A 25,588-nucleotide genomic window follows, 5' to 3' on the forward strand; every position below is an offset into this window, starting at 1 on the left:
ATCTATGTATCCCAGAGTGACTGAGAGATATAACTGTGAAAAATTGAATATTATATATATGAAAAATATCCCACAATTTCTTGCAGGGAGTAAGTCCTTAAAGATTGAGTCCCATCCTTAGAAAATTTTCCGTGGTTATTATATCCTGAAAACTTTTCCAGTTGATGTCAGATACTTAAGATTATGGTAAAATAAGTGGTCTGGTAGCAGTTTTAGATAAAGTGAATAGAGAGAATTGGAACTTGAAAATCTTAATTCCAATAATTCTGTATCTTTCAGAGAGTCTCTTCCATGCTTAGGTAGAGGGTGGTTCTCCTGCCTGGAATAATACTATCCCTGCATTACATTTTATCCGTTTGTTACTTTTTTCTTCATGGACTAGCCACAGAACTTTCCCAAACTTTATTTGCTTTGCACCAAATTCTGTTTTTTTGTAAATACTCAGTTAGTCCTTGAATTATATAGTATACTAACAACTTTTGTAAAATTATTTTTTGCTAACTTTAATTATATTTTAAAGGCTTTGTAAGAACCTAACATTAATTTTGCACCCTCTTTACTGACTTTGAGTGATGGTTGTATATTTGGTTGTTATGGTAGACTGTTTCAATCATTGAAGTCTGATGTCATCTCAGTGAACATGGACTTTTACAGCTTGTTGTGTCAGTTTGCCAAAATAGTGTATTTCTAATGATGTTTTTTCATGTTTTGTAGGAATACATGTTGTAGATAGTGCACTATTAAAAGGTGGCTGTTTCTTGATGTGGGTATTAGAATTGATAACTAATTAAAAAAACACAATTTCCTTCCTTTGAAAATTTCCATTTTAAAGGTGACTTAGCTTATTATAGGACACCAGATAGACTAAAGGAAAGAGTAGTCACTTATGATTTCATTACCTAGAGATGGGCAGTTTTAGCATTTTGGTGTATAACAAGTTCTTTTTGCCTGTTTCTGTTGTTTAATGTATTTTTTAAAGAATTTGAATTGTAAAACATTATGGTGGTTCCTCAAATAATTAAAAATTACCATATGAACTTGCAATTCCACATTTGAGTAATGGGTATAAAGAATTGAAAACAGGATCTTGAAGAAATACACAGTGTTCACAGCAGCATTATTCTCAGCTGGACAAAAAGTAGAAGCCATTCAAGTTTCCATCAATGGATGAATGGATAAACAAAATATGGTGTGTATGTATATATATACAATGAAATATTAATCTTAAAAAGGGAGGAAATTCTAACACATGCTACAATGTGAATGAACCTTGAAGACATTATGCTCAGTGAAATAAAACAGAAAAGGACAAATACTGTATGATGCCACTTACATGAGGTACTTAGTCAGTTTCATACAGACAGAAGAAAATAGAATAGTGGTTGCCAGGTTCTATGGGGGTGGAGGTGGGGACTTGGTATCAATGATTATGGACTTCCAGTTTTGCAAGACGAGAGTTCTGTGGATGGATGGTGAGGATTGTTTTCCAACAGTGTGAATGTACTTAATGCCACTGAAATGTACACTTAAAAATGGTTAAAATAGTAAGTTTTATGTAATGGGTAATATACTACAGCTTAAAAAAATCAAGTTGTCATGTTTATGCAGATCTAACTCTGGATTTTGTTCTGTTCCGTAGATCTAATGTCTGTCCATTTTCTAGTAGCATACTTTCTTGTGGTACTGTAAGCTTTATAGCAGGTCTTAAAAGTCATGTAATGTGATTTGCCCAACTGTATCAAAATTGTTTTGGCTATTCCATTTCCTTTGCCTTTTCAAATTACTTTGGACTCATTTTATCTATATCTCAAAAATCTTGGAGGAATTTTGATTGAAATTAAATTAAATCTAAATAGCAGTTTGGGGACTTTTGACATCTTTGCTATGTTGATTCTTCCAGTCCATGACCATGATTTTATTTAGGTTGTCTTTGATTTCTTTCACTGGTCATTTGTACTTTTCAACATACATATTGTGTATACCTCTGTATCTTAATATTTTATGTTTTTAGAGCTCTTGTAAACTTAAGTTTTGGGTTAAATTTTTGTTTCATATTGATCATTGCTAGCATATAGAAATACAGTTGATTGATATTTGTGTATTTGTTCAGTGCAAACTTGTTAAACTCTTTTGTTAGCTCTAGGAGTTTTTTGTTTTTTAGATTCTTTGGGATTTTCTATATAGGTAATCATGTTGCCTGTGAATAGGGACAGTTTCATTTCTTGCTTTTTTTTTTTTAAACATTTTTTATTGTTATAGTCATTTACAATGTTGTGTCAAATTCCCAGTGTAGAGCACAATTTTTCAGTTATACACAAACATACATATATTCATTGTCACATTTTTTTTCACTGTGAGCTACCACAAGGTCTTGTATATATTTCCCTGTGCTATACAGTATAATCTTGTTTATCTATTCTGCATATGCCTGTCGGTATCTACAAATTTCGAACTCCCAGTCTATCCCTTCCCACCCCCCCATTTCTTGCTTTCTAATCTGTCTGACTCCTCATTTCTTAACTGCAGTGGCTCAATCTTCCAGTATGGTATTGGATAGGAGTGGTGAGGGTGTAATATTTTTGTCCTATTCCTGATCTTAGTGAGGAAGTGTTCAGTCTTTTACTGTTAAGTATGTTGATAGTGGTAGACTTTTTGTAGCCGTCGTTTATCAGGTTGAGGAAATTCCCTTTTAATTTGCCGAGGACTTTTTTTTAAATCATGAAAAGATGTATTTTGCCAGATGTATCTACTGACTTGATTGTGTGGTTTTTTGTTTGTTTGTTTGTTTAAGCAATTATTCTGCTGGCTTCTACTGATGAATACTGAACCTGTTTTGCATTCCTGGGATAATCATATTTGGTCCTAGTGTATTATTATTTTTATATGTTTCAAATGAATTCCATTTGCTTTTATTTTGTTGAGAATTTTTGCCTCAATCTGTATGAGGGATAATGGTATGTAGTTTCTTTTTTTTTGTATTTTTTTCTAGGTTTGGTATCAGGTTAATTCTGGCGTCATAAAATGAGTTTGGAAGTGTTCCCTCTTTTTCTGTTTCCTGAACGAGATTGTGTAGAGTTGGTGTTACTTCTTACTTGAATGTTTGATAGAATGCTCCATTGAAATCAGTTAAGTCTGGAGATATCTTTGAAGAGTTTTAAACTATGAATTCACTTTCCTTAATTCAGATTATCTATTTCATTTTGAATAATTTGGTAGTTTGTGGTTTGTAAGGAATTTCATCTGTATTTTCAAATTTATGTGTGTAGATTTATCTGTATTACTACCCAGTTACTTTTTTGACATCTGTAGTGTCAAATTTATTTATTTTGACAACCTGAGTTGTCAAATTTATATGCACAGAGTTGTTCATAGTATTCTTCTATTTATCTTTTGATGTCTGCAGGATCGCTCTGGCTCCTCTTTCATTCCTGGTATTGTGGTAATTTGTGTCTTTTCTCTTCTGTGCCAGTCTTTGCTAGAGCTTTATCTATTCCATTGATCTTTTCCAAGAACTCTTTTTTACTTGTATTGATTTTCTCTATTGTTTTTCTATTTTCACTTGCATTAACTTCTGTTATTATCTTTATTATTTCTTTCCTTTTGCTTGTTTTGCTCTTTTTCTAGTTTTCTTAATAGGAAGCTTAGGTTATTGATTTGAAATCTTCTTCCCCACCCTAATATAAGCATTCAGTTTCTATAAGTTTTACTCTAATCACTGTTTTAGCTTCATGTGACATACTTTGATATTATATTTTCATTTTCATTCTTTTAGAAATATTTTCTGAGTTACTTGAGACTTATGTATTGGCCTAAGGGTTATTGAGAAGTATTTTTTTAATTTCTAAGTATTTAAAGGTTTCCCATTATATTTCTGTTATTGATTTCTACTTAAATACATTATGGTCAGAGAACATACTTTTAATTTCATTTCTTTTTCATGACCCAAGATATGATCTGTATTGATGAATGTTTGATGTGCACCTGAAATGAACGTGCATTCTACTGTTGATAGATGGAATATTTTAAAAATGTCATTGGTTGATGGTGTTGTTCAGTTTCTCTATATTTTTGCTAGTTTTCTATCTACTAGTTCTAGTTCTATCAATTACTGAAAGTTGAAGTTTCTAACTGTAATTTTGGTTGCCTGTTTCTCCTTTCAGTTCTTTTAATTTTTGCTGAATGTATTTTGAAGTTCTGTTAGGTATATAAACATACATATATATCTTAAACAGTCCTTCAGAAGTCTCCCTTTAATTGGTTAGGTGTATATGTATTTAGAATTGCCTTTTCTTCTTCATGAATTGATCCTTTTATCATGTAAAGCCCCATGCATGCCTGCTTGATCTAAATATAGCCATTCCATCTTTCTTTGATCAACATTGGCATGATACATCTTTTTTCTATCCTTTTACTTTTATTTTTACCCTTTTATTTTTGTTCAGGTGGGGGAGGTAACTAGGTTTGATTGTTTATTTAATGGAAGTACTGGGGATCGAACCCAGGACCTTGTGCATGCTAAGCAGGTGCTCTTCAACTTGAGCTATACCTTGCCCCCCCCTACTTTTACCCTTTCAGAATAGTAAGTTTCTTGTAGACATCATAGAGTTGGATTGTGTGTTTAAACTCAATTTGTCTTTTCATTGGCATACTTAGGCCATTTATATTTAATGTAATTGTTAATATTTTGATTTAGTTATTCCATGTTTTATTTGTTTCCTCTTTTTTTCTCCTATTTTTGGTTTGATTTTTTTTTTTTTACACTTACATATTGCTTTTGACTAATTGTATATATTTTTGTAATTATTTGAGGGCTTGCAATATATATACTTTCCTCAGTCTATTTAGAATCAATATTTTACCACTTTAAGTGAAATGTAGAAACATTACCACCCTATCATACCCTTCTGTCTCTTAAATTATACTGGACTTACTTATTACATCTATGTGACATTGAAGACCATCAGACATTGTAATTTTTGCTTTCAGTTGTCTAATAGTTAAAACTGAGGTGAAGAATGATCATTTATATTTACCCAGATATTTACCATTTCTGTTGCTCTTCCCTCATTCTTGATAATCGTAGGTTTACTTCTGAAATAATTTCCCTTCTCTTTGATGAACTTTTTGTGGTTCTTTTCAAGCAGGTTTGCTGGCAAAATTTCTCACTAGTAGTCCTTCATCTGAGAATGTCTTTATTTCACCTTCATTCCTGACGGATATTTTTGTTGAATATAGAATTTCTTTTTTCAGTACTTTAAAAGTGGTCCAGTTCCTAAAGAACCCCATGGTTTTTAATGATAAATGTGCTTTCGTTGTAATTATTACTTGTCTGTATGTAATGTATCCTCTCGTTGCTTTCAGGATTTTTCTTTGTTAGTTTTCAGCAGCTTATTGTGTTTGGCTGAATTGTTAACCTACTATTTTTATGGTTTCCCCTGCCCCAAAAGAAAATCTGTGCTAATGTAAGTCATTGGTGTCAATCCAGGGTCTGTAAACTATGGCCTACCACCTCTGTAGCCTTCAGGCTGTCTCCTGATTTTATAAATAAAATGCTACTGGAACACATCCACACCCATTTATTTACATGCTGCTTTTGCACTACAGTGGCAGGGTTGAGTAATTGTGAGAAAGACCACGTATGTGTCTTGCAAGGCACTGGGTATTTACTATCTGACCTTTACATAAGAAGTTTGTTGATCACTGGTATAGATGGAGGAAATTTGAGTTTTTCTTCTATTAAATTTTTTGCTTGAATTTATTTTTAAACCATATCCATGTAGGTTTAAAAGTCATTTTACAAGTATCTTCTGTACAAAATTCTTAAATAAGGTGCAATAGGGTGATAAAAATTGGTGGTTATAGGGTATGTATAAGAGTTTTCCCCCTCTATTTAAAAACCAAAAATGGTTTTTTTGAAACTTTTCTTGAAAACTTAACAAACAGTTAAGCAGAGCTTATCTGTCCTTGAGAAGTTTATTTTCAGACATTTTAAACTCATAAGGAAAACAAAATAAATTTCTGTTAAATAACTGGTTTATGTCAAAATAGGATGAAAAATTTTTAAAGGTAGTCTTGGGAGATTTAATTTAAATATAGGTTATAAGTTATTTATTAATATTATTTACAACATTAAAAATTTTTGACAGTGTTGCATAGTAATGCTACTAAAACCACAGACAAAGCAGTATGGATAAAAGTATAACTTAAGATACAATTTCATGCAAGACTTTGAAAAGATGTTTTCTTACTGAGTGACACAACCTGGCTCAAACATAGGTTTCTTGGTTTCTTCATCTCTTTTATGAACCATTATGTGCTTAAAATTGTTATTCTTAGGACAATTAAAAATAAATGTTGAATTTACCTCTTATTATGAAACCTGTGCTTTTTTTCTTTCTTTCCTTTTTTTTTGCTGTACAGGTAGTCAATTCTGGGTCAAACTTAAAGAACACGTGGATTCAATTTTTAACCCAAATTAGAGAATTTCTGTCATTGGTCTAATTTCTTGTTAAGTAAGAAAAGAGTTGCTTAGACATGTAAGAAGGTGAAAAGTTCCACAAAATATTCTTTATTCAATGCAGGATATTGTTTCTTCACAGAAATCTAGGACTTGTTTAGGGGCAGGTGTAAATTGAATCTTGAGCATACTATCAGACTACATTAATAAAGCGCTTTCTCTCAAAATGAAGTTCTCAGGCTGAGCAGAAGATACAGAGAAAGAGCCTGTAGTGGGTTGCATAATCCTCTCTCAAAATTCATGTCCACATGGAACCTCAGAATATGACCTTACTTAGAAATAGGGTCTTTGCAGATGTAATTAGTTAAGATGAGGTCGTATAAGCTCAAAGAGCCTTTGGGGTGATATGGCTGATAATCAGTTTACTGTCTTCCCTCTGTGCAGTACAGCAGTCACCAGTTAAGAACGGTCTTCTGTAAAAAACCGTGAGTGGACTCATCTGAGTAAACGTGGGCCTGTTAACACGCTGCTCTATGGGCCTGAAAGACCTCTGAAGAAATTGCCAGTAGGGCTGCTTGGTCACTGTGCATTACTTTGAGTGCTAGTAGAGCATAGTGTAAGAAGTTAAAAAACAGTGTTGACTTTTTTTCAATCATGATCTTTTGAGGAATCTCTGTGACTATATATATGGAATTCTAACATGGAAACCCAGTTGAAAACCCTGGTGTAGAGTCTCACATTTTATACCTCTCTGGGGAAGTTTTAACAAAATAATGATTTTTATAGTTCATTACCTAATTACATGCCCCTAAAATAAAACAGAATTCGTAGTTTGTTTTAAAATTTTTCGTAGTTACTTGTAGGGGCAGAGCACATACGGGAAATCTCTGTGCCTTCTGCTCAGTTTTGCTGTGAACCTGAAACTGCTGTTAAAAAAGAATAGTCTATTTAAAAAAATTATAGTTAATGAATTTTGAAACTATCTTTACAATTTCTTACACAATTTTACTCTGAGTTCCTGTAATTTGTATGGTTTGTTGTGGTTTTACCTAGAGATCAGAGTGCTAGGTAAATACTCTGATTTTATTGTATTTTCCTATATGCTAACATATATTTCAAACCTTCAGATCTGAGAATGAACTATAGAAATTCCACGAATTATTCTTTGTTTTATGTAGATAATGAATTAATTCTTACTCAATTTTGTAATGCCTCCAAGAGCTTGAGAGAACTATAAATATCTGGGTTAAGAAAGCCACCCCTAGTGTTTATTGATTATAACATGTTTTATAGTTGTCCTAGAGATCGGTGAGTTTCTCTTCCTTTCTACTTTTGTATCACTAGGTAATAACAGTACTAATATCAGGAATGTTCTTTAGAGTTGAGATTGGAGTTTAGAATAAGCTGTACTGGCAGCAGGATTGCTTGCCCACAGAGAAGTATCTTCTCTAGTGCAATAGAATTTCACAGTTGCTCATTCTTTGAAGTCTTTTTACAGAGACATTATATTCGTGGCAGAACACTTAACATTAGTTTCCTTATAAATCTCCTTATGAATTTAAATGTAAAAATTGATGTTACCTTTTCCAAACTATTTTTTGGTATTATATTTAAGGCTTCTATCTTTTACTACGTTTTATAAGACTTCTTGAAATTCTACGCTAACTTATCCTGAGAAATTTTATAGTTAGTGTATTCACTGGCTTTCCATTAAAAAATACTCTTCTTATATCGATTCAGCAGAAACTTCAGGGAACATTGATCTTCATAGTTGACTGTGTTTTTTTAGTGGTGTTTAACTAGAGATTTTACTAGTTCTCTTTGTCTTAACTTAGGTTATAAACATTTTCCATAGTTTTATCTCAGATACAAAAAGCCCTAAATAAATTTTTGAGGTAATTACCTCGAAACTATCCACACTGACTTTATGCTTAATGATTTTTGCAAAAAAAAAAAAAGACATAAATAAAATATAGAATATCCTATTTATTTATTTATTTAATTGAAATGTAGTTGATTTCCAAAGTTGTATAGTATTGAATATTGAAAAATTTTTTCCACTTTATTTTAAAATAGTGTAATGCAAAGAACTTCCCTATAACTTTTACCCAGTTACACTTACTTTAATTGTAAATGTTTTACCACATTTGCTAATCGTTTCCCCACGTATACATACGTATTACTTTTGCGCTATCGTGAGTAGGTTTATATAATATATCATGCCCCTTTACCCTTTACTATTTCTGTGTTTATTTCTAAAAACAATGATACTCTCTTTTATAACAGCAATTTAGTTTTCAAGTTCTGTTAATTTCATATTGTTATGGTAATCTGCAGTACATACTCTGATTTAACCAGTTCTGATAATGTCCTTTAGAGCATTTTTCCAGTTGAAGATTATATATTATGTTTAGTTGCCATATAAACATTTATTTTAAATGGACTATTGGTTTTAAAATCTTAAGTATTGAATTTTTGTTCTTTTAACAGCTAAACCAGGTGGACAGGTGAAATGTCAGTATATTTCTGCCGTGGATAAAGTTATATTTGTGGATGATTATGCAGTAGGGTGTAGGAAGGACCTTAATGGAATCTTGTTGTTAGACACTGCTCTGCAAACTCCAGTTTCAAAGCAGGATGATGTGGTTCAGCTTGAATTACCTGTTACCGAGGTAAGTTGAAATCAGTATCAATATGCTTTTCTACTTAATGTAGTCTCAGACCTATTAGCTGTTAAATGAAATTAGGTTGTCTTTTGAGGATATTATATACGTACCCCTATAAAAAACAAAGAATTGACTTATTGATCACAGCTTTCTTGAAATACTTGTCTTTTCTCTGCATAATTAATTGATACTTGTTAAAATGGTATGCGTGAACTGTACAGGATAAACCACTGTAACAGAGACCCTAAAATACAATGGCTTAAACAAGATAGTTTCTTTCCAGTAACAAAGCAGGGCTAAGTGTAGGGACAGCTTACTTACCTAAACACTTAGCTTCCATCTTGTGAGTCCAAGACAGCTGCTTCAAGTTTCATTATTTCCTAGTCTTAGGGAAAGAAGGGGAGGGCAAAAGGCCAGGGAAGCACACTGGCATTTCCCACTCTGCTTCCTGTCCTTTCCCTTCACCTCCCTCATCCCCTTCCTCCCTTTCCCCTAGCCCCCTCATTTTTCTTGTTCTCTTTTATAAACTATCTCACATATATCCTTTTCATATTCACCCCATTAGCCAGAGTTTACTCACAAGGCCACATTAAGCTGAGGTGGTTCTTTCTTCTTTAATATTAAAAAAAAGGAATAAATATTAATGGACAACCAGTAATCTTTGCTGTGTATCATGTTTCTTAAGAATTTTAGTTTAAAATTTCAGCCATGTGTATTTTCTTGTGTTACATATGCATTACTTAATTTTTAAGTCTATCCTAACTTAAATCCTTTGGTATGTGTTGATGGTCATATCATGTAATTTGAAAGTACAGTTTTCAGATTTATCAAGATTTTAAATCATCTCAGAATATTAAAGATTATAATGCTATATACTTCCTAATAAAGTGAGGTATTATTTCTGTCTTCATACCAAGTTGTTGATTATTAATTGTTTTGCATTTGGTGGATTGATATGATTAGTTAATAAAATCTGTATATCATATTTCCCATTTTTTAGTACATGAAAAGTATTAATGTGTGAATTTTAAGTGCAGTATAAATGATTTCATTCCTTCTTTGAAGGCTTTTTGTAAAAAAACCCCAAAAATCCAACATATATATACTTAGATTTCATGTTTAGTGTCATAACACTAAAGTCATCTAGTCATCTAGATTAATTAAGTTTGTTTTGAAAAAAGTAGGCAAGCTTTAGTATAGTACCTGTCAGAATGAAAATATTTGTATAAGGATCTGAATTTAACATTTTCTGTTGTGTTTAATTTTTTGTGATCATCTTTTATTTAGGCACAACAGCTCTTATCAGCATGTTTAGAAAAGGTAGATATTTCTAGCACGGAGGGTTATGATTTGTTCATCACACAGCTCAAAGATGGTTTGAAAAATACATCTCATGAGACTGCAGCAAACCACAAAGTTGCTAAGGTAAGAAGGTAAAAAAATTACCTTGTTTGAGGTTATAATAGAGAGAACACCTCTATACTTTCACCCTTCTCTGTCCTCCCCACACTGATGACTAGGATGTCTGTGGGAGATGGTACTCTGAATTAAATCCTCAGGTATATTTCATTAATTCTGCATTTTTCTTTTAAGATCTTTTCTAAGTTATAAATGTAGTACATATAAAATTTTTATGCCAAAGGGTATAAGGTAGAAAGTAAAAGCTATTTTTCTAAAAATAACTTCTATGTTTATAAATGTCCTCTTCTCAGTTCTTCTACAGTTGAAATTATACTATGTACTGTGATATTAATGTCTTAGTCTGCTTGGGTTGCTATAACAGAATACCACTGACTGAGTGGTATTCTTTTGGTAAGTCCTTCTTCCTGGGTCATAGCTGGCGCCTTCTTGCTGTGCTTTTTACGTGGTGGAAAAGGCCAGGGATCCCTCTGGAGCCTTTTATAAAGCAGGCTCCACCTTCATGACTTACGTATCTTCCAAAGGCCCTACCTACTAATACTATCCCCTTTTGGGGTTAGGATTTCAAAGATGAATTTTGGGGTGGGGGACACAAACATTCAGGCTATACCATATACTTTTTTTTTTTTCATTGAAGAATGTATCTTGAGTATCTTTTCATATCAGTCCTCATAGATTATCTGTATTCTTCCTAATATTTATATTGAAGTTTATTTTATAGATTTACCATGATTTTATTCCATTGATGGGACATTTTATTTAGTAAAACAGAAGCCATACTATGCATTACAACAGAGAGAATTTATTGTAAGGAATTGATTTAACATGTGTGTAAGAACTGGAAAAGTGAAAAGGAAACCCTGAGTTAATACACAGATGATAATTATGGGAAGCACCCTTACCTAGGTCTGAAGGAACAAGAGGTTAGGATTTTCAGAACTTAGATACTTAGAAACTTACAGAATATGCCCTGTGGGTCTGGGACTCAGACTTCTGAGGAGCTGTTGCCCATAGGTACCTCAGGAGCTTGGAGATTGAAACTTGTGGAACTGAGACTCAGATCTCTGAAGAGAGGTGCTACTTTGCTGATGTTAACGCCTCTGAGGGAGCTTTTAAGACTGGTTCTAGGAATGCTAAAACAAAAAAATCTCTGAAGACAGGAAGAATCAACTGCTACTACCAGGTCCTTTGCTAAAGCAATGTTGACAGCATTGACAAGTAATAAAGGAGTAAGTCTTTCTCCTCTCATCATGCTTTCCAGTTTTCATCCTGTGTTCCTTTTGTCAGAACTTAACAGTCTGGAAACTGGTTGGCAAACTGGTTTACAGAATCCCAACTCCAGCATGACAGGGAACAGAGATAAAGGGTAGGTTTGGACCTGAGAGACAGTGGTTTAGTAACTGTCACAGTCTACTCCTTCGGCTACTCAGCATCTCCATATGTACTGTCTATATGTGTTTAAACTTTCGTACAGCAAAAGTATTATGTTTTTGCTTAACAAGAGGCACCATTCCTTTTTACAAAATGAAGATTCTCTCTCCCCATCCCAAGAACAGACAGACTCTAAGTTCCAACAGATATTTTATTTAAGCCTAGGTGATATTAACTACTCCTAACATTTAATTATAGTCTCAGATGTTTAGTAACAGAACTGTGCTACCTAAAGACTAAATTAACTAGAAACAAAAATTCTTACATAAAATAATAAGTCTATCTCTGTGTATCTATCTAAATCTATATCCGTCTATCATTTATATAATAAAGAAAGAAACTCTGTGTAGCTGTATATCCCTTAGTTCTGGTTAAGAGGATATACTTGATATTTAGAGCCTCCCTCTTCTCCCTACCTATTCCATATTTCCTTTGTCCTCAGCCAGCACTGTAACTAATCAAGTGTCTTTATGTGATGGAGTGACCCAAGTCTTTACTCTTGTAGGATCCACATCCTCTGTGGTGCTGTGTTAAGTTGTAATTGTCCTTTCACTCTTACTACTGGACGTGGAAGGACTTAGAGGCACCCTAGAGATTCTCCTGGATTGTAATTAAGTTCTCCTTGCTTCTGTTATTTAGCATCAGTCTGATTCCCCCATGTGTTTGTCATTTTAAATCATAACCAGCCAATAGAATAACCACCTTTGCTTGGTGAGTCAGTGACAAGAGGAAACCCAAATTACTGAGTAGTAGTATCAACACCTAATTCAATGGAACCATTGTTGTACCCTTGGTGGAACATTCCTTCCTTGATGTAAGACCTCTAGAGCCTAAAGCTTAGGAAAAAAAATACCTGTGAATGGATTACTAAGTATAATAGTGACCTTGCTAGGAGAAGCTGTGTCACGTACTTTTTGTTGATTCAAAGCATATATATATAAAATCCTGTAAGGTAGAACTCCCACCTTTCAGGCATCTCTCCCAATTAGTACTGAAAATGAATCTTTTTTGTCAGCTCAGCTCCTTCAGTATGATGCCACAGTAGGAACAGTCAGTTTCATGGACAAGAGCCCATTGCTGCTTCCACCCTTTTTTTTCCTTGAAGTGCTTTCTTGGTCAGAAGCAAAAAGCATAGTTGTGTGGAATACCTTGTTGGTACATAAGCCATTCTGTTAGTCCACAGGTATTGTAATATTATGGCAGAAGCATTGTGGGTGGAACAGATAAATGTACCTCTGAAGTACGTTATGTATTACAGTGAAGACAAATTGCCACCCAATCCATGACTGAAGGAATCCAATATAATCAACCTGCAATCAGATAGCTGGCTTCTTCTTCTGGAAAATGGTGTCATATTGATGGCTCACCTTTGGTACCTGCCATTGGCAGATTAACCTGTTGTTAGCCTGCTTAGTCTTAGTGAAAGGAAGTTCATGTTGGGCCTATACATACTCTCTATCTCTGGCCGTGGCATTTTGAGGACAGGTTCATTGAGTAAGGACTGCAGTGGCTATGGAGCAAGGGTGAGTGACATTCATATAATGTGTATAAGTTGTCCATGTTGTCCATTTCCTCTAGGATGGAAGGTTTTTTTTTTTTTTTAAATGGAAGTACTGGGTATTGAACCCAGGACCTTGTGCATGCTAAGCATGCACTCTATCGCTGAGCTGTACCCACTGGAATGGATGCCTTTTGATAAGCATTCACGTATTTCACAAATATTTTTACACTCTGTGTTTATTTTGATAGGTCTGTCCATAGACTTCTACCCTTAACTTCCTTGTTAACAATCTTCCAAATGCCTGACCATTCAGCCAAAACATTAGCTACTGGCCATTAATCAGTGAAGACCTTTACTTCTGGCCAGCTCTCAATCCAAAGAGAACAGCCAGATGTACTGGTTGAAGTCCTGCCCACTGAGAAGATTCACCTTCACCACTGTCCTGACTGGGACTGTGATGCTATAGTCATCAACTTTGGCATGGTATCAACATAGTGTGCAGAACCATCTGTATGTCAGAGCCAAAGGTTTTCTTCCTCAGTTATCTCATCATAAATTCCCTGTGAAGCCAACAATGTGGAATGAGAAAAGAGACATTATAAGAGTAGATATTTTAAGAGTGGAAATCTGAGCTAACTTGCTATTCAGGTGGTTCAAAATTGAATTGCCTTTTGGACTTTCTCAAGACTGATCTCTTAAAAGCCACTTGATGAAGGATAGCCCTCATGCCCAGTAGTATGATTTGCTGTGTTAAATAACACGTAGTTTGTGGTGGACAGTTCTGATTGTGTAGACATTTATCTCATGGATAAGTTATTTCTGTCAGGGACTACTGAGAAGCCAGGGGTTGTCACTCAAAAGGAGAACAGTTATAGTTACAGCATCTTTACTTATGGCAGATACTTACAGTGTCACTGAGTATGCTCATCAAGTACAAGTGGGAGAGCATATTGTCGTTCAGTCTGGTTGTGCTACAGAGCTTGTTGTTCCGTGCCTTATGTATTATTTGATAATTGAGTTAGAGTAGCATACTCAAATATACCGGACACCAGGTCCAAAATCTACTTAATCCCACCAAGCATTGTGCCTCTTTTTCATTGTTTGCTTTTACAAGTTGTAGTAACTTGTCTTTTACCTTGGAGGAAATATCTTGATGTGCCTAGACTACTGGGCCTCCAGAAATTTCGCAGAGGTTGCAGGATCCTGAGTTTTTCTGGGGATTATTTTCTCTGGCTTGCATGTTTCTTACTAATGCGTTTAAGATTCTTGCTACTTCCCCCTTATCTGAACCAGTTAGTATGATGTTGCCTACATAGTAGACCAAGGTGATGATCTGCGGAATATTAGGTTGATCAGAATTTCTATAGACAATGTTACGGTAAAAAGCATCAGATACAGTCCTCGGGTAGGACTGTGCAGATTTATTGTTTTTTCCAGATAAAAGCAGTCTGCTTTTGGATGGTCCTAAAAATTAGTATAGAAAATAGTATTTGACAGAATTGTAACTGCCTACCAAATATTAAGGGATTTGTTGATTTGCTTCAGTAAAAATACTTCATCTGGAAAAGCAGCTGCAGTTGAAATCATCACCTGATTTTACAATGCACAGTCATTCTTCAAGACCCATTTATGTTTTGCATGGGCCAAATAGGCCAGTTAAATGGAGGTGAGATAGTTTGATTATCACAGTATCTTTCAGGTCTAGTATAGTGACATTGATCTCAGAAATTTTCTTAGGATCTGGTATTGCTTTCATTTAGCAGCTTTGTAGAAAATGAAACTTCTAGGGGCCTTTCCACTTGGCCTTTCTTACTTTAATAGTCCTCAGAGAGGATTAGAGAAACAACGTAGGAATTTTTCCTACATTGCCTATTCTGCTTCTCTTCTAGTTGTACATTTGGAAACTTGAGAAATAACTACAAGATAGATCTGGAGACCCACAGAGTTCACTGTGACAACTTTGGGCCAAAATTCCATTAATTGTTTCACCATCACAAGTCCCCACTTTAACTAGTGGACCACAGTGATGTTTTAGTTCAGTTCAATGCTATTATCTTGTAATGCCTGAGATATCACAATATTTTCTATTCCCCTGCACAGTGACTATAGTGAATGTCCACAGGTGCCTTTGAGGAAGGCTTGGAGTGTGATTTATAGTGTATAGTTGAGGAATTGTAGGATCCTTTTTCAGGAGGATTTAGCCTTCCTTTCAACCAAGAGTCTCTGCATCTATGAACAGGTTAGATCTAGGAACAAAGTAAGGTCAGTCTGTCTCTGTCTCTGTCTCACGTAATTGAAGTCATGTTTCTAGCCACAAGTATTTCCATTAATATAGGTTAAGTAGTAATTTAGTAGGTTGCCTGGAGTGTATTAGGAAGAATGGAAACCATTCATAGGCTAGCAGGGACAGGATATAAAGATGAAATTACTCTATAGACTTATTTCTCTTGGAGAATAATAATTAGCATTTTTTTTTGCAGCCTGACTTTTTAAGTAATTATTTTAATACTGAATAATTGTGATTAACTTTTATTGAATGCTTACTCTCTCGGGCACTATACCAGGCCTTACTTGAATTTTCATAAGAACATTATGTGAATATAGAAGCAGGAAACTGAAGTTAATCTGACCAGGATCACATGGTTAATGGTGAAGCTGGGCTTGGAATCCAAGTCTGTGTGACTACAAGATCTATGCTTTTAGATATTTTTGCTAGATATCATGGTGACAACAACAAATACATAGGAAACTGCTAATCCAAAGTAAATCCTCATGCAACCCAGTAGTGATGAATTATACAACTATATTTTTATGAATAGGAATATTTGAGTGCCTAGTTTATGCTTAACATTGTGTTATGAGCTGGAGGAATATGAAAAGTGACAGATAATTTTAGTGATCCTTAATTGTGGATAAGATATGTAAAAAGACGTGCTACCATCCGGTTCTAAACTTTCTTTTCAGGATGATTAGTTGAGGTTTCATTTTTTACATAATTGCAGATTTCTGCTTTAAATGATAAATTAATGAAGTAAACTGACTTGAAACTGTAAATAATTCTTTTTCTTACAATGTTTAAGTTATGGTTTTGGTGAAAAGTGTTGAGTATGTTTTCCTTTGCTTACACTCCCATTTTCTTTCAGTGGGCCACTGTTACATTTCATCTTCCTCATCATGTTTTGAAGTCCATTGCCAGTGCTATTGTGAATGAACTTAAGAAAATAAATCAAAATGTTGCTGCCTTACCTGTGGCGTCCTCAGTGATGGACAGATTGTCTTACCTTTTACCTAGTGCACGTCCAGAACTTGGGGTGGGGCCAGGCCGTTCTGTGGACAGGTATGACCTTACTTATAAACTGATGCAACAGTGAGATTGAACTGATTAGTATTTTGGATTAACAAAGAATAACTGTAAAATTTGGTTGTGATTTAAAAAAATTTCAGAATAGTTTTGAAAACCACTCAGATTTTTATTTCTATCAGAGTACCAAAGTGAAGTAAATACTTCTTGAATTGCTATTAAACAGTTTCTTTTGGTGCCTGGAAGGTATTTAAAGGGATTATAAAACTTGATTTAAAAATTCAGCCTTTGTTCCTGGTTAGTAAATATCACAGTCAACTTACAAATACTATGATTATTCAGTATAAGAATTATTTTGCCTTGGAAACTGACAGAACATTGTAAACTGACTATTCAATTAAAAAAAATTATTTTGCCTTTATGAAATTTTTTGATCTTCAGCATAAATTTTGGTAAATTAAAAGACTGTGTCAGAATCTGAACATAAGAGCCATATAATATTTCCTACTTAAAAAAATGAAAAGCATTAAACAATTAGAGCAATTTTGAATTAATATTTTTATGCTGCCTGTCCTGGATTTAAATAGTGTGTTACGAAAATCATACCTCAACCATCATTTTCTTCAGTAGCGATTTATCGAGGTTCTGCTTTGTATAAAACTAACTAAAAAGCCAGTAATACATTCATTTAAAAACTTAAATGATTTTACTTGAAATAATACCAAATTTTTATTAAAAGTGCTGAAGTTCTGTTTTGATAAGTTCACATTTGCCTTCCCACGTAGCATTTTACATTTTCACATTTTCTTTGGATGCGAATTGTAACTTACAATAAACGTTTCTTGTCCGAGAGCCATGCCCATCTTGAGATTATAATTTCAGAGCTGTTTTCTTTGCAATCAGTAAGAGAGTTTCTGAAGAAATCAGTGCAAGCTGTGATGAATGGTTTATTTTAGGAAATTCATTCATTAGATAGGATTTTTAATGTTTCTGTAGGTGTTAAAATGTCTCAAAATGTTAATTAAAATTTTTTACTTATTTATTTTTAGGGGCAGAGGTAATTAGGCTTATTTACTTTGGAGGAGGTACTGGGGATTGAACCCAAGACCTCATGCATGCTAAACATGCACTCTACCACTTGAGCTATACCTTCCACCCTCAAAATGTTAATTTTGATGTAGCCTGTGGTGTTTATTTCATTAAAAATGAATCTAGGAACCTTATGAGGACCTTGATGATCTCAGGTTTGTCGGAGGTTTGAGTTAGGGTCTACTGGATGCTATTGCTGTTTTGTTTGGTAATGTAACTAAGTGGTCAGGTTTTCTGTTCTGAAACTGGCACAGATCCTGAAGACATCTGTAGCCTGTAGATGATAAGGCTTTTCTAATCGAACATTTTTGTTTTGTTTTGAAGTCAGAACACAACTATGAGTTATACCTAAAAGCTCACTAGCAATATTATAGGAAATCATGTTCTAATTTAAGGGAAGAACTTAAAGAAAAATATTTTTCTGGTCTTTTTGTGATGACTTTTACCTCTTTCTCTGTCCTTTTTAAAATCAGTTGCACTTTGTGTAAGGAAGGGGAAGCTTTGTTGATCAGTCCTTTCTTACTTGAAGCTGTTTGGACTTTCTAATTTTGGTGGGCTTCTTTAAAAAAGTACTCTAGTTTGTTACAGGTTCACTCTCAGCTAGCTAATGTATTTTAAAGAAAACATACGTGAAGATTTCCTTTTTTTTTCTGATAATTTCCTGGAGTGTATAAGTTTCTTGGGAAAGGATTTCTCTGGAGAAGGAACAGAAAACTGCTTTCTACTTAAAAAAAAAACAAAAAAACTAGAATATATTTTCTCAGTATGGCTGAGATAAAACCACTGTTCCTTTGGTTGTGGTTTTATCCATTTATGTAAAACTTGTCACATTATGAAAGTGTAAGTTTCTCTGCCTCTACGTTTCCAGATTTTCTGCTCTCTGATTGGTGATTTCGCAACATTGATTAATTTAATCTACCCCTGGAATTGTTTATCAGTTGTAGCCATCTTATCAAACATTTCTTTTCCCCAACTCTTGTTCAGGGGACATTCCTAAAACTTAGAATTTTTAGTTTAAAATACAGATTTAACCTTGGTCGTTAGACAGTCCCAGTTTTTGTTGATAATCCAATAAATTTTTCTCTCCAGTGCTAGTTAGGAGTGTCACTGTAATTTGATGCTTAACTTCAGTTACATTTAGTATATTTACTTTTAGATCATTGATGTATAGTGAAGCTAACAGAAGGGAGACATTTACCTCATGGCCTCATGTAGGCTATAGATGGGCACAGCCAGATCCCATGGCTCAAGCTGGATTTTATCATCAGGTAAAAAAGACTGTCAATTTTTTTTCAGTATGACTTTGTAGCCTTTAGTGAAATTGTCAACATTTTAATACTTTTTTGGAAATGTATATTATTTTATGCAACTTGGCTATGTGCTTGTGTGTATACATGTAATGTGTGTTTTGTTTTATTTTGGGAGTTGTGCTCTCTGGATGTGTGTTTATTTTCAGTTTTGACTTACGCATTCATAACAGAGTAGTAAGTATTAGGGTAATGCAATAAAAGCAATGCATTACAGTTACTCTTGAAAGTTTAATTTTATTGGGATGCAAATTACCCATATGCTAGATGACTATGGAAGCAGCATCGCAGATAGTATAGTGTAACCTGAATACACATATATTGAAGAACTGATAAAGAAATTATGTAGAAAGAGAAATAATTATTCAGGGAAAATAGTCATAGTTTTATGTATGAAAAGAGGAGTGTGTACAGGGTAAAGATGAATGTGACAAAAAGGCATGAGAATGGGATATTATAGAAAGCTTCACTGAGTTAAAGTAGAGGGAAGTTAAGAAAAATGAGTTTAGGTAGGCATAAAAAGAACAGGTAAAGGAAACTCAACAGAGTAGTCTAGACTGGCTCACCACAGTTTTGCCATTGCTAAAGAAGCTAAGAAGTCTAATACTTACATGTCAGTTTACATAAAGCATGCTTATTTAATTTTAGAATTCAATTAAATTTTGAATACATTGAAGTTAGTATTATAAAGAATCTTAAGAGTGATTAGTTCTTGAAGTATCTTAAGATTAAATCAGAAAACCATATGTATTTGAAGATTTTATTCCAAGTTTGTCTGATTTCCAGTTAAAGATAGATTTGTTTGGAGACTAGGTATTATTAGAGTTACTGAAATTATTTTCCCAAGTTAAGGATTGAATAAGGACCATTTTTCCTAATAACTTACCTTCTTTCTTCTTATTTGGTGTAATTTCCTAAAACAGTCTCTGTGAAGTGATGCCTTGACATTTTTTCCATTGAGCTATTATCCATTGTATTTCATCTTTGCAAAGAGAGCAAATCATAGGTTTTCTAGATTCTGCCACCTGTTAATACAGGGGCTGATTATTCTTAACTTCTAAAATATATAATATATTTACACCTGTAGACATAGCAAGTGCTAAGTAGAGTAAGTACTCAAAAATACTAGTTTTCAGAGGTATATTTCAGTTCAGGTTTTGGAATTTTTGTCCAATGTGTCTTACTTAAAGAATGTTACATGAATTATGTTCCGTTGTTTGCTTGTCCTTTTTATTTGTCCTTTCTTATTAATAGTATGGAATTTAGTTTTTAATAATAAACCTGTTAGACTATTTCCTTTCATATACTTCATTCTATTTAAAATATTTTAGTAATATTAGAAGATGGTAGATCAGAGATTGAGTATGTGTGTGCCTCCATATTTGATTTAGTGGTTATTTGCTGATGAAACACAACTTTTCAAATAAAACATCAAATTTAAAGTATTTGGGGATTCAGTATATTGTTGGAGCCTGATGGGATAGGCTAATTTTCTTTTTCTCAGTATGGAATTTTACCTAAAATTATGGACTTATTTAGGAGTTTTTATTAAGAATCTATTTTAATATTGATGAACCTTTTCTGTCTATAAATTTGCAGCCTGCCTCATCTGGAGATGATAGAGCCATGTGTTTTACTTGTAGTGTATGTCTTGTTTGTTGGGAACCTACTGATGAACCTTGGTGAGTCTTGATTTTTCTGAGTATAATAGGCTAAGTTCTATAAATGTGCTTTTGAATCTTATTTTTTTAATCTGTGTATATTAATATTCTTGCTTTTTGCCATCTGTGTTTTTGCCTTTGTCCTAAGAGAGTGAGGTAGTGCTGACTATGATCTGTCACATCATTTGGCATATAAGATCTCTGTCTTTGACTACCCAAGACCTGTACGTGGGAGAAGAGCCAAAGAATGGAACTGGGCTCTGACTGAAAACTAGAAGGCTATGATAAAATGAAATAAAATGTACCTAACATAAAAAATTTTAAACGGAAACCAGGTAGTTATTTATATAGAGCTGTGGGAAGCCAATGTGAAGAACTATCAGGAGTTTAAACAATTTTATCTGTTACACAATAGCATTTATTTCTCACTTTAATCTGAGACTGGCTTTATTTGTAATCACTTAAAGTGAACAGTGCTATTAAAGTGAGTGCTTAACATGTTAGAGTGATCTCAGTAAAACTGAATGATTTGGTTTATGAGTCTTTTTAATGAAAGAATACTTTAAGTTCAACTAATTGTTTTTTTTTAAAAAGGAAAAGATATCATATAGTTTCTCTTTTAGTGTATAAACTTAACAGATTTGTTGTTCAGTAAACTTTCCCTACCTTAATTTTTTGTGAAGGTCTGAACATGAGAGACATTCCCCAAACTGCCCATTTGTGAAAGGTGAACACACACAGAATGTGCCATTGTCAGTCACTCTTGCAACAAGTCCTGCACAGTTTCCTTGCACAGACGGAACTGACAGAATATCTTGCTTTGGGTCGGGGAGCTGCCCTCACTTTCTTGCTGCTGCAACGAAACGAGGAAAGATCTGTATATGGGATGTTTCCAAACTTATGAAGGTATGTTTTTAATTTTGAAGTGACAGGTTAGTAGTTCAGAAGAAAATCAGTGTAAATTTAGGTTTCTCATTTATTTGTTTAGGTGCACTTAAAGTTTGAAATTAATGCATATGATCCAGCAATTGTACAACAGCTTATTCTATCGGGAGAACCAAGCTCCGCAGTTGAATCAAGGAGACCAACTTTTACATGGCTGGAAGACTCCTCTAGTTGCTCAGATATACCAAAATTGGAAGGAGACAGGTATGTAAATTTGTTGTAATAGTATTTATAGAAGGGAAGTGTTTTCTTTTCCTAAATTGTATGTTCTCTTAATTCTAATTAAAGAAACAGAAAAAATTATTAGGTCAAGAGATTAGAGACTAAATGTTTAGTTAGAAATCTGAAAGAAGTATATGATTATGGGAAAAAAATTTCATTCAGAAACACCATAGTCTATAAAACATACTTTATTTTCTAAATCTATGTCAATTGGAAACCCCATTGACAAATGAAATATAAATAATGAAGTGAAATCCTTGGATTAGACTTAGAATTTCACCTTCTACTAAATCTTTTCATAGAGTAATTGAATCATTTGGTTCATTTTTCCTTTTTTCATTAGCACCTTAAAATACAGAAGTGGTAATGAATAGTAAAGCAACCTATAGCTAGGCAAGATGACCTAATAATTTAAAACAGTAAACATATCAGTAGTCAGCATTGAGTTGAGGCACAATAATTATTGCTAAAGAAAGATTTTGGTAAAGTTGCTCTTCTGGATTCTGTTCCATTCAGCTTTTCTGACAGATTCATATTTCTATGGCTGTATTTGATCTATGCAGGGCAGGAGAGTCAAAATATAATCCCATCTCACCTACTTGTCTCCCAAGAAGCTCTGCAGTTGTAACTCTGAACTGGGGTAGGATTATAGAGCAATATTTGTAGTATTCCCATGTAGACGTAATAAAGGGTTCCATAAACCACACAGTTTGTCTTAAGCATTAGAAGCTACCACCTTTTAAGATTCTGAAGGTAGCAGTGTGAAACGGAGTCTGTGTAAATGTGATCAGATGTCCTGGTATACTGAGATATATCATTTCACTTGCAGGGGCTTCTTGTGTTACTGATGTGTGATTGGTGTTACACCACAGTCAGTGATTTATCATTGTCCTTCACAGTCTTTTTGGTGGCATGCGCTTTCATTAAGAAGTAATATAAAGCTTTATTAATGGAAATGATTTCATTATTTAAATTAATGGAAAATTCACAACATATCAGATGGGAAGTTTACCTCTGTCTAGTCCCTCTTGGTAATAGTATGTCGAAATTATGCATCAGTAATGCATGTGGTCTGAGCTCTGGAACAGACTGATTTAAAGCTTCGTGGTTGTTCTCAGTTATTATAAATCCCTCTGAGAGCTTGATGGGAAAGCAATTGGCCCATCATTGTCTTGAGTTTGACTACATTTGCCAGTAGGGCTGGAAAGTAAGCATGCTTGAGTTCTGATTTTTTTTAGAAATTAGTGGAAAATTATTAATGGAGATACTGAAATTGGTATATCCTGAACAATGACTTTGACTTGGAAGTTTGTAATTTGAGGATTACATATTGAATTGAGATGTAGTTTTAATATTTTACACACACACACCTTGGTAAAATGTTCATTTTTGGTAAATGCATATCCAGTATTTCTGGTGGACAGGTATTATCTGAGTTAGTGTGCTGGAGTTGAGCTATAATTCCCTCTACCTGCTTTTTTAAGAGACTTAAACTCTTTATATGGTAGAAGGACCCTTTTCTCCCAACAAAGTGTGAAATGAGTCATTCAGAATGATTACTTTGTGTTGGGATGGTAGGAGAAAGCTGAAGAGGTGGAGCTTCAAGCCCTTTCTTGGCCGTTCCTCTCCCCTGGAGGTAGCAGGACTCCTACTGGGTTAGTTGTGGCTATAATGAGCTAAAACTGCCTCTTACTCTGTGGTACAAGATACACATCATAAGATTCATTCTTTAAGTGTACATTTCAGTTATTTTAATCATATGATTTTATCGTGTAGTAATAGAAGCATTTTTCTGTCACAAAATAATCTTTTTTAAAAGATTTGTTTTGAAGACTCAGAATAAAGCTTTTTTTTTGCTAACTAAAATGATTATCTGGTAACATTCTTTGTACCTTCAAGATACCTGAATTCCTACTTTAAAATATACTACTATAAGATTTTATCTTTTGTCTCAGTATAGCTGGGTAATGTTCGACTATTTTTCTTAATGCAAAAACTCCTTGAAAATTTTTTTTTTCATTGGGGGGAAGGTAATTTGTTTTATTTATTTTTATTTTTTTTTAATGAAGGGACAGGGCATTGAACCCAGGACCTAGTGCATGCTGAGCACACACTCTACCACTGAGCTATATACCCTCCCCCCTCAAAAACTCTTGAAACCAATTGTGTCTTCTTGGTTTGGACTTCATTCTGGATAATTCCCAATCATTAATATTTCGTCTTAGGATTTATTTTTCCAGGTTTCTTTATTATTTTTCTGAAACTAGCCAATTAGTATTTGAATAGCTTGAGGCTAATAAGCAGCTCATCTTTTTCACATTCTTTTTGTTATTTTTAGAATTATAGCTCAAAATTGACTTATGGTCAATTATTGCCACTTGAAAAAAACTAAAACACAGAAATTTTGTCCAAAATATCTAAGCAAGTATCTCTCCACCTCAATTTCAAACATTACCTTAAGCATTATTAAGGGGAATTACCAGCTTACATTTCATATAAAATAGCATAAATGCCTAGGTATTTCAGATGGAAGTAAAATACATTGTCTCAGAAAGGGAAAATTACTTTTCCTTCCTGCGAAATGCATCTTTTAATTTCCATAGTTAAGTATCATAATTTCAGAACTGTAGTAGATATGCTGGTTGTTACTACAGACACGGCCTAATATTGTGCTAGAATGATCTGTAATTACATCTTTTTTCTTGTCTGCTAACAATGGAGAGTGAGGATAAAGCTGGATGCAGAGGGAAAACCTGGCAGTTTCTTGGGCACATGAGTGAAGAGCAGAAGGGCTATTTATTGTCTTGTTATCTTGACTCCTAAGTTAGGAGTTGTAGTTTTCCTGCTTGTCAAGGAGTTCTTAACAGCACTTCCCAAACAAGCAAAAACAAAACAAACAAACAAAAAAACCCAAACCCAAAACAAAAATTAAATGCATATTTGTGTGAGAACTTATACATACATACACATTTATATAACTATTCTATTTGGTTTTAGGGTGACTTTCCTTAATTCAGGAACAGAATAGTTATGATTTTACTACTGGAAACTTGTGCTTGATTTTATTAGCTGCTGCTTTTTTTTCACTTTTATTTACCCAAACTATCCCCAGTCATACCTATTCAGTCTTCAAATTCCTACAAATTGTATTATAAATTTTTAGAGATTACCAAACTATTTCAGGCAAACATTTATTTGTTGATTTAAAATGATTCATTTTTAGCATTTTTAATCAGTTAGGATCTCAGTCCACTTACATCATTTAAGCTAGTTTTTAAAAAAAATCTGTTTGGAAATTTAATCACAATTTTTACAACTCTGAAGGATCAAGTAAATAAGCTAGTTGTAGTAGTTGTCTATGATGCTTATGTTTGAGATGCAAAACAGTGGTTGTAACATTGTACCTTTTCTTTATTGTCTCATCTTATATATACCTTTTTTGAAATGGAAATTAATTTTTACTTTGTCTTTTAAGTGATGATTTACTGGAGGATTCAGACAGTGAAGAGCATTCCAGATCAGATTCTGTGACAGGTATGTAAAAAAATGTTACTCTGTTTTTTACATCTTTGCATTTGTACTGTTTCTG

The 25,588-nt window shown here is 33.7% G+C and overlaps 1 protein-coding gene across 11 annotated transcripts in view; it reads left to right on the forward strand.

Annotated features, from left to right (window-relative positions):
• Positions 1-25,588, forward strand: part of BIRC6 (baculoviral IAP repeat containing 6) — a 197,178-nt gene that overhangs the window by 13,221 nt on the left and 158,369 nt on the right. For all 11 annotated transcript variants that reach the window (XR_012511857.1, XM_074378695.1, XM_074378697.1 and 8 more), the window contains exons 2-9: positions 8,948-9,129; positions 10,411-10,548; positions 16,618-16,811; positions 19,021-19,132; positions 20,771-20,853; positions 21,516-21,738; positions 21,821-21,981; positions 25,475-25,533. Coding sequence is in view for 10 of the 11 variants with exons in the window: in XM_074378695.1 (XP_074234796.1) it covers positions 8,948-9,129; positions 10,411-10,548; positions 16,618-16,811; positions 19,021-19,132; positions 20,771-20,853; positions 21,516-21,738; positions 21,821-21,981; positions 25,475-25,533 (1,152 nt within the window). In the remaining variant the exon portion in view is untranslated. The remainder of the gene's footprint in view (positions 1-8,947; positions 9,130-10,410; positions 10,549-16,617; positions 16,812-19,020; positions 19,133-20,770; positions 20,854-21,515; positions 21,739-21,820; positions 21,982-25,474; positions 25,534-25,588) is intronic.

This window comes from Camelus bactrianus, chromosome 15, assembly GCF_048773025.1.
Source record: "Camelus bactrianus isolate YW-2024 breed Bactrian camel chromosome 15, ASM4877302v1, whole genome shotgun sequence".
NCBI classification, from domain to species: Eukaryota; Metazoa; Chordata; class Mammalia; order Artiodactyla; family Camelidae; genus Camelus; species Camelus bactrianus.